The sequence below is a fragment of the Corvus moneduloides genome, chromosome 2 (genome assembly GCF_009650955.1).
Source record: "Corvus moneduloides isolate bCorMon1 chromosome 2, bCorMon1.pri, whole genome shotgun sequence".
Lineage (NCBI taxonomy): Eukaryota > Metazoa > Chordata > Aves > Passeriformes > Corvidae > Corvus > Corvus moneduloides.
In genome coordinates this window covers 35589480-35599527 of record NC_045477.1, presented here as the reverse complement: position 1 = coordinate 35599527, position 10048 = coordinate 35589480, and the positions used below count along the sequence as shown (strand labels likewise).

Sequence of the window (10048 nt, the reverse complement as noted above, 5' to 3'; positions counted from 1 at the left end):
TGGAAAGGATTAAACATTTATTTACATACAGATACACATGTAAGCAATTTCTAAGTATAAAAAGGACATTACAAATAAACATGAAGCATCATACATTCATCATCCTGGTCATCCAAAACACATTCCTTTCTCAAGCCCACTGTACCAAACTTGACCACAAGAACTTAAAGAAGAGACAAGCCAAATGCTTCTGACAGTGAATGATTCACAGTTTGGTGATTTTCTAACACCTATACTGTCCCCAAAGACAGCACTACCCCAGTAACGAGATCAATGGTCTGACCAGCTGTAGTGCATTTTTTCCACTGAAATGGTTGTGCTTGATCAACAAAAACCACATCCTCTCCTCATCCTTCTGGCCACATGTCTAGGAATCAGAGTTCTTGCTAAAATTCTGTACATTGTGCTAAATTCACAATTGTTGGGGAAAAGACAACAGACTTTTGTGGGGAAAAACTCCAACACAGGAAATTCCTTTAATGCTGTGACTTCCCTGGCATGGAAATCACAAACAAAATGCTGCTGTTAGTGCTTAAGCAGATTTTTAAACTACAATTCAAACTATAGTTGATGGTATAAAACATACTTTGTTCACACTGTAAAAGAAATTACGTGCTTCAATGTTGATTTGATAGTAATCAAAGCTGAGGGTAATTCAGGTTTTCTCCTGAGGAAATGAAGATGCCTTTGTAGCATCTCTAAAAATTATCATAGCTTTCAGGAAAGAGGAAATGTTTTAGATTCAAAAGTCTAAAGGTAATGCAGAGCACGACAAACTTGTCAGTTAGATAACATTACAAAGGGAAACAAGCCAGTAAACATAAAATCAAAATGCCTACTCAAAGTATTAATGAATTCAAATGAGAACTGGGTGAGTCTTTCTGTATAGATCAAAGGCAGTTTGAAAAAAAATCTCATGATCTGCAAATTCACAGAACAGCCAAATATGTGCAGCAGAACAGAGTGAAGTGGAAATAAAAGAGCAGAAAGAGCCTTGTCCTATATTGACAGCTGAGTGACTGCAGCTGCTCCAGTCTCAGGGTTTTGGGTTTTTTTTCCTTTTGTAAACAGCTGTGGAGAATAAAATGGATGTGACATATCTGCAGTGCATCTTATTATGCTAAAAACTATGGCATATTTTAAACTACTTCCCTAATATCCAGAGATATACTTGTCACTCCAAATCAGCATAGTAACAAGCACTGGGCTTGCTCCATACTCTCATTAGAGGGCCTTTTCTCCACTAAAATGTTGGCTTCAGAAGTTAGTTTTTCCCCCTTCAGTGCTGGCTGTGTGTGAGGATGAATAGTAACCCTTTCTTCCCAACAGGCTGCAAGAGCTGAGGCAATGGTAGTGCCTGAAATCATAGCAGCTCTCTCCACCATAGACCAGGTATTTTATTCCCCCTCTATTAAAATTTAAAAATGGCATTCCCTCTCCTCTGTTTGCCCTTCTGTAAAGACTCAGCTGCTGGGACACTGCAGGACACTACATTTACTACAGCTCTGTGCCAGTGACGCAACCCCGGCCCTCGGAGACATTCACAGCATCCCCCAGTGACAGCTCCTCCTCCACACTGCCCCAAGTCTCACTGGATGGAGAGCAGCACCCACCTACTCACTGGAGAGCAACTCATTTGCACCAAACTCCCATCAATCCTTAATGTCTGAATCTCTTGTATTGATCCTGTAAGAAGGGAAGTATTCCTTACAGGGTGTCCTGGCTGGAAAGGACTTACTGAGTTAGTAAGAAGCTTGAGGTGGCACAGAAGATGAGCCTCTGATGCTCTTCTTTCTAACTAAAGCAGGAGTCAGATCCAGTGGTTCATGCAATCAGATCATCCCTCCACAGTGCTTGAGGCATGAACAGTAACTAGAGAAGAGCAGATTCATTGATGAGAGGTATTAGAGGAATCAAGCTTTGAAAAGTGCCAAGGTTTGCATTCATATGACACCAGACACTCCTGAGCCCTTGACTGCTGCCCATGAAAACATTAGAATACTTTTAACATCCCCTCTGCCCCAGGGAACCATGCAAAGCTAAAACCATGACTGACACAGGTTTTGGCCATGTCATTTTTTGCCTGAGGACCAGGCATTCAGAAAATGCTCACCAGGGACACCACCACAGTGTACTCACAAATGTGCAGGTCCTTGAGAATGTTATCCCAAGATAAGCAGAAGTGGAAAAAGCAAAAGTGCAAATGTAAAGCTGGCATCTGTTTTTGAGTAATATTGTAGCACTAACCAGAGCTAAAATTATCGAGCTTACTGGAAAAGGATAACTGGTTCAAAAAATGTGGTCACATCCACCAAGTCCTAATTGCAAGTTATTAGTGTGAAAAGAGAGACAATGTCCAAGTATTGTTAATCCAGCTCCTGTTCATCCAGACAGATAAGCTGAGCTGTTGACCCTGTCTGTGCTCTTAAAACCAGTCTAATTTTTCACTGACAATGTTTACAGTCAAAATTACACTCATTGCCATCTCATTTTCTGCTCTGTCTGGGTTATCTTCCCCCCGTTATTCCATTGACTGTATTTGAAGGAGCAAGCTTTAGAGATACGGGGGTTTTTTCTGGATATGTGGCTCCCACTTGGAAAGAAACAAACACCTGTGACTCACATGGCATAGTTTTTACTTCTGGTTTAAGTTACAGCTCGCTTACATGAGGGGGAAGGTTGTGATGGCATCTGTGAGTGATGACAGCTGGTGCTCTATCCCAGCTGGATATGGTTTAGTACAGCAAAGGTGACTTTGGGTCAGGTGAGTGAAGTGGTGATCAGAGGGGTAAGTCAGAGCAAGGCAGCGTGCTGCTTTGGGAGCCCTGCATCATGGTGAGGATGACTACCCTGCTGTCTGCTTTCATAGCCAAGCTAAATCCTGAACTGAGGCAGATGTGAGATCAGTAACATTTATGGTACGTTTAGCTACTGCTCAAGTGGATGATTGCATTTTAAAGACATGACCAGTTCCAGTTGAGGCTGCTCTGCTTAGGATGCACTACTTGCTTATAAGAAATCAAGCTATTGTTTCCCCACCATTCATCATCATAAGACAAGACTGTCCTTCAAAATGATGATCCTTTGTTGCTTGCCAACAGCAGCTACAATTCTTACCCACAGCAACAAGAAGACAGAACTGATGCAAGGAAAAAGGGTGATGTCAAACCCCAAACTTGTTGAGATAACAAAGTTTATAAAAAGAGGAAGAAAAGGTTTTGATTTAACTGGGTTTTCGCTACTAGAATTGATTAGTTATTTCCTTTGGCTCCAGAGGTGAGCCCTTATGTACAGAGACATTTTTAAAAGGATGAAGAGTTTCCATAATTGCTCACTGGGAATTCACAAAGTATCCTCTAGAAACACCTTTTTCTAACTGAATTAATTCAAAAAGGACTTTGTTGGTAGGAGCCAAACACATGAGGATACTGGGTGCTTTGACTCTGAAAGTAAAAGAATGCAGAATTTCTGACTAAATTTCAAAGCAAACCCTTACGAAAGCCCAGAGCAATTAATATCGAATCCATAGATGCAATTTTAAAAGAGGATGGTATGGAGAAAATCCTGAGCATGTGGAACCATCACTTTACTTGCATTTTCTACTCCAGAGTCATCATTCCCTTGCACAAAGGGCTGTAGCATTCATTCTGCCCCACAGCCAGGAGAGGGTTTCTGTGACAGTGTCTCCAACCATATCTGACCCCGATGGCACCACAGGTTCCTAAAGGGCAGCATATCCTGCATGTTTGCTCAGCCTACTTTAATAGCTGGAGAACTTCACCTATTTTCCAACTGAATTCAGCTTCTGACTGCAGGAATCATGCCAGCTCAACATTTCAGCCTGATTTACAGACAGTCCTTCATACTGAAAAGAGAAGACAAGTGGAAAAGCAGTTGAACAAACAGTGGTCCTTAGGGATAACAAACAAGGCAAAACCCAGCGGATTTGACTCTAACTAATTGCATCCCTTGTCAGCAAAAGCTCTGGAAAGCCTGTTGTCCCATGTGCATGCCCCCACTGTGCTTCTGCCATCATTAACTTTGACTTTCCCTCTTTTCAAATCACTGTCTCCTGTGTCAGCCTCAGTCTGCTGCTGTTATTACTGGTGCTGAAGGAATTGGATAGCCATTAACTGCTAAACCTAGACTAGCGGGAGCCAACTGTTACCAATACAGCCATTTCCAAAAAATCACAAACAGCACCAGCAGGCTGACAGATTTTAAGGGCTGTTTCACGTGCTCCACAGCAAAGAACAAAGTATTGCCTGACAATTTGTCATGTGTGGTTTTCATTAAATAATGATCACAGGGCCATTTAGCATTCAGCACAAACATGTATCTGACTACACGCTCAAGCGGCTTACCTGGAGGTCAAATCAAGACTTCAGGGGTCCAGGTAGGAAGAGGCACCCAGCACACTCTTTCATTACAGAGCTCCTAATTTCACTTTTTCCATCTTATTTCTTTGACCTGAAGAGTTTCTTTTATTTGAGTTTTTTTCCCTTTCATGGGGGAACACAAGTATGGACAGAAAGGAGTCATGGCTTGTGTCAGCAAACACTAGGTGTCAACACCCAATGCAAAACTTCACAGCGAGTACTTCACACCCATGATCTGAAGCACTGAATGTTTGGTGGTTTACTCAAGATCAGCCTGACTGAATCAGTGACTCCCACTGGAAATCAGAGTTTAGACCATCCAGTTTTCAGAGATGCTCTTACTAATCTCTGCAAACAGGCTTGCTAGATTAAGCAAACATCTGCTGATCATCCAGTATTGGCTTCTGTTTGGACATAATCATTGTGCTAAAAATGTCAAGAAAGGGCCTCATTACAGGACTACAACAAAAATTAACATTCAGCCAGAAATAAGATTACTCCATAGCTGTGAATATATCACCATCATCAAAACACATTCAAATCCAGCAACCACACTAAAAGCTTGGCTCTCATGATAGTAGAGAACATTCCCAGTCAAATTTGGCCCCATTATATCAATTCTGCATGGGTTTTTGATACTTTATCCAGCAAGCATCACAAGGCTTTTACTGACAGTTCTCTCAAAAATCTAGAAAAGTGTTCAGTTGGAGAGCTGATTATCACATAATTGGAATTTGTACTTATTTTATGTCTTTTTATTTTTCAAGACTCTGCAGTTGATAAAGTTCCTCTTCCAGCTGGGAAGCCTTCAGCAGTAGATCAGACTGTAGAAGAGAAGATAAGCCCTCAGTGCTACAAGGAAAGTTTGGCTGTATGCACTACAGAGATATTCAGAGGTGTACAAAACTACAGCTTTGGTTTATGACCTTGTAAAAATTGCACATACCACCATTGTTTCCTTTCAACTTTTTAAGTCTCCACAGAATAAACACTGAAAGAAATCAGTTCAAATTTGACTGGAGAAGTCAGGTAATTCACTTGAACATCAGCCCAACCACAGCACTCCACCCCGCCACAAAAGCACATCACTGTCTGGAGATGGAGTCCTTACACAAAGATTCCCTAGCAATAAAAAGAACCAGTGCTTTGAGGTTGCTAGTAGGCAGCTAGTCTCCAAAACAGTCACCTACAGATTAGGAAAGCACTGGGAAAAGATTTAGGCTTCTAGAAATCTCAAAGTAAACATCCAAGAAAATAAAGTTAGCAGTTTCTGCTATTTGACCAGCTCAGTTTGTTCAGTCATGTTAATGCATCAGAGTTCCACTTCCAGAAGTGATGCAAGGAGCACTTTAAAATGCATTTATAGTACACTTGGCAGGGATGAAGAATACCTGCCCAGCTTTGATCTTTTTGGAAACCAGGCTGAGTAACCCATGGGTTTTTTATTTGGCAGTCTCCTTCCTCCCTGATTAAGCTGATCAAAGAGCCCTGCCCTATTTGTTATCAATTATGTGCTGACATGTCCAGCTTTGGGGAGTAAGGGCTACTACAAATTAAATACACGTGGTATTGATTTTTAACTTGAGTGCTACCTGCCATGGAACACCCTGAGCCCAGCTCTAGAGAACTACTTAAGAGCTGTGCAGAATCAGCTGTCTTGCAGTTGGGTGCTCCTCACAAGCTCAAATTAAGCTGCATTTGGTGATTTAGGGAATGCTCAAGAAGAAAGATACTGCTCTTCAGCATAGGCTGTATCACATGGTCCAGCACAGCAGAAGCCACCAAGTCCCACACATTTCCAAATCCTCCAGATTACAACATGAGCAGAGACTGAAAAGAACCAGAGCAGAGCAGCAGCTGACATGTTCCCCAACTTCTCACACTTACAGCAGCTCTTTGCTAAATGTTACCTAAATGACAAACTTCATACCACAACTTCTACATCTTCCTTTTACCACTAGTCATGAAAATGACCTAAAAATAACAAGAAAATATTAAAAATGGCCATATGACAAACCAATCCCCCCTCTCTCTGACACAGTCAACTCCCCGTTACATATCAAAGGCACAATATGATACAGCCCAAAGAAATCTTTCCAGGAAACAAAAAAAGCATTTCAAAATGCCTCTTTTTTTTCAGTTGCTCTTTTTTTTTTCAAGATGTACTTACTGGCAGCTTTTTATGTCAATATAAAAGCTCTGTTATAATCTTCAGTAAAAGCCAAATAATATTAAATTGATTACCTCTAAATTGCAGCATATCATAGCCATGTAATTGCCAGGAGAGATTTATCCAGATTAGCTAAACTGAACTCAAACTCCTAAATATAATTGTTTATGTGCACATTCACTATCTTCTGATTTCGCTTCCATGCCAACGTGTAAATTTCCAATGCGTTGTATGGCACTAGAGGTGGAGTAACATCACAAACTCCAGGGTGCTTCCATTTCAGGGGTTCTGCAGGAAGAAGTTGCCTAAACAGTTACGTGTACCAGAGTTTGGGATTAAGGGTGCAAGCATCAGGTAAATAGAATGACTCTACAGCCCTGAACCTATAAGCTACCCTAGCAGAGAGACTAGATGCCAAGAAGAGACCTTCAAGAGCATCTTTGAGAGCAGTTCCACACAGTGAGAGCTGGATGGGTCAGACATGGAATGACACCACTTGCAACCCAGTGCTATTCCCACTTACCGTCAAACCCTCTGCAGATTTGTACTCCTGCCTGTCAACAAGAGCTGTATCTACAAGCTTTGTTTTTCAGCTGGACAGATTGCAGATTGCCAGTTCACACCATGCTTCCTTTGAACCCTTATACACAATCCATGCACGCGCAAGACTTTGGTCATGTCTGGTGCACTTTTGCCAAGTCCACCAATAATCTTTCCCAAGGCTAACTTTTTACATCAGGACATGACTAAGTAGAGGAGGAATGGTTAATTAATTAATTTATTTATTTTTATTTCTGGAAAGTCTTTTTATCCTTTGTTGGATATCAAAGAAGCACACAGTCCTTTCCCACTATGTTCAGGCCTAGAAAAAGAGGTAATGACATTTTTTTTTATTTTTATGAACAGTGCTAATTAGTGTTTTTTCCTAACCAGTCTAAGTTACACATTCAGAAGACAGTAATGTGGTAAGACTACATTTGGCCTATGGAATATTTGCTGAACTGCTAGCACCAAAGGGAGCAACTGAGCTGTATCCATGTCTTCTTCAATCTTGAAAATGTTGCTGTCTGTAACTTTTTTGTTTCTTCCACGTTCATGAAAGTGCCGGTAGATGAGAGACATAACACTATTTCAAACACCAGAGTCCTCCGTGAGGACGCAGGGGCAGACGTTATGTACACGTCCTAAGAGCTTGCTCGCTGACAGCCCAGGAGATAGTCAGTGTAGTCCAAAGTCAGTGTTCATTGCTGCGTTTTTTCTTACTTTGTTTTACTTTAAAAAGGATCAAAACACATTGTTCTGCAAGAGAGATTTTGATCTCTTCAGTATCTTCAAGAAAGGCTGGTCTACTCTCCCCCAGAAGGAAACAAAACAGCTCCTGTTCTGCATTACATGAAGCACTTGTGCTTCATGTAACTCTTCCTTTTCTGACTTGCTCCACAGACTGCAAGAAAAATGAAATTTAAACCCTGTTGTATTCTGCTACATTGCCATGCAGCTGGAGCCATCAGCCTGCCATGTTTCCAGGACTGTAACCTGACTCTGAGTAAACCAGATGGGTCAGATTGGCAGGAATTCCTTCAAGTAGATAAATCCCAGCATAGGAAAAAAAAAAAAAAAATCCACTTGGCCCATGGCAGAAGGGGCAATCACAAGCCAGCTCTTTAATTAAAATTACAGCAAGTCAAGTAGCTGATACTTTTCCCCTCTCCTGGTAAGGGGGATGAGACATTGTTCACAAGGGTGTTCTGTCGTGCCTCGCTGATCAACCGGCAGGCCAAGTCCAGGAAGAGTTTTTCCACATTATCCGATTCTTTTGCTGACGTTTCCAGATAGTACATGTCCTGTGCTTCAGAAAACTCTGCAGCTCTTTGCTGGGAGACTTCCCTCTTATCAGCTAAATCAATCTTATTACCTGCATTGATAAAATATTTTAGAAAAGGAGTTAATTTGATTTCAAAACCAAGAGAAACTGAGGTCTATAAAGGATAAATAAGAGTTTGGTTCAATATATGTATGGACAGTGGTTTGGATATGAAACTCCCAGTGCTTGCTTTCCCCTCTAAATAATGGATTCCCTGAAACACCCAAGTCCACTTAATATCAGCTCATTTAATGAAATATGCCCTGTGAGCATCCAAGTCAGTTTGCTTTAATTTAGTACCAGTGCATCTGTTTGCTGCTATCAACCAACATTAAAGGATTTCCATTCTGGCATCTATTGAAAATTCTCCTGTGCTTGCTCTGAGGAGCACTTAAAATGTCAATTATAGCATATGAGACACTAAATGTGATATTCATCATGTCGTTACAACCTTTTAAAAAAGCCTGGCATGGAAGGAAGCTTCCCTACTTCAATATTCCAGTATAGGATTTGGCTGTGCAGGCTGGAAGATGGATGGGCTTGGAGGGCACTTGCACAGCAAGGCGGGGTGAGAAACCAACCCCTTGGTTCAGAGAGATCTGTTTAGCAGAGAGTTGATTAAAGCTTCAAGCAAGCATCTGATATGATTATACCCTATTGCTGGCCACTTAACTTCAAACGTGGTGTTTCTGCCATAAATTAATCTCACAGCAAAGGTAACAGACCAGGAGCTGCAATAACAGGCAGCTCTGCCCCCGGACTTAGCAGGCTCAGGAGGAAACATCTCCTGGCCCCACTCCTACCAGCAATTTTGTGAGAGTTCGTGGGAAAAGGTGGTGTTTCCATTGGCAAGCCTTGTCTCATTGCCTTCCCCTTATCCAAGAGGGATCCAAGGAGATCCAAGATGTCTTTCTTTCCCAGTAAAGCAGTGTCTTGGACCCACTGCATGCACTGAAGTTACCCTTCTAAACAGACTATCACTCAACAGAAGTGATTTATGGGTGTCACCATCTTCGAAGTGTGCGTTATGACTAAAATATGATTTATATGTTGTGCTGTAGATGCTAGCAATTAGCTTAATGTTCACTGAAAATTTTAATATACATTTGTTAGTCACTTATTAATTATTTGTACTAATTTGTATTAATCATTTGTACCCAGGCCATACTCAAGGAGTATGAGTTTCTTGTATGGAAGCTCTATAAAACCAACAGCTCACTTGAAGTAGCACTGGGGCATATAAAACTCAAAAGATTTTTTTTTTAAATACACTTTTAGACACTTCTTACAATGACCTAGATTTTTTCATTTAAATAGCAAACTATTAAAGGTCACACTGTAGCAGGAAACTTCTTAGCTTTCCCCAAGTTATTTTTCCACTGTTCTTTATATATTCTTGGACCTTTAAAAGCCAAGTCCCAACTATCAGATGCTGAAAGCAGAGCATGGAAAAGCACTGGTAGGCAAAATAACCTTCCCCTTGCTTGTAGCAGACAGATGGCCTGAGGTCTGTTTTGCCTTGAGTTGAAGCTCTATAGATTAATATAACATTCAGTTATTTATTTTTAGTTTCCCTAAAACCCATGCAAGAACATCCAGTTTTCCAGCTCTGCCCCACCTATGAATGCTATGATC

The 10048-nt window shown here is 41.1% G+C and overlaps 1 protein-coding gene across 1 annotated transcript in view; it reads right to left on the bottom strand.

Moving 5' to 3' along the window:
* The window catches only part of RAB30 (RAB30, member RAS oncogene family), a 48702-nt gene continuing 38654 nt past the window's right edge, over positions 1–10048 (bottom strand). Inside the window, exon 5 of the mRNA XM_032099108.1 lies at positions 1–8464. Coding sequence (XP_031954999.1) covers positions 8214–8464 — 251 coding nt within the window. The 3' untranslated portion in view covers positions 1–8213. The remainder of the gene's footprint in view (positions 8465–10048) is intronic.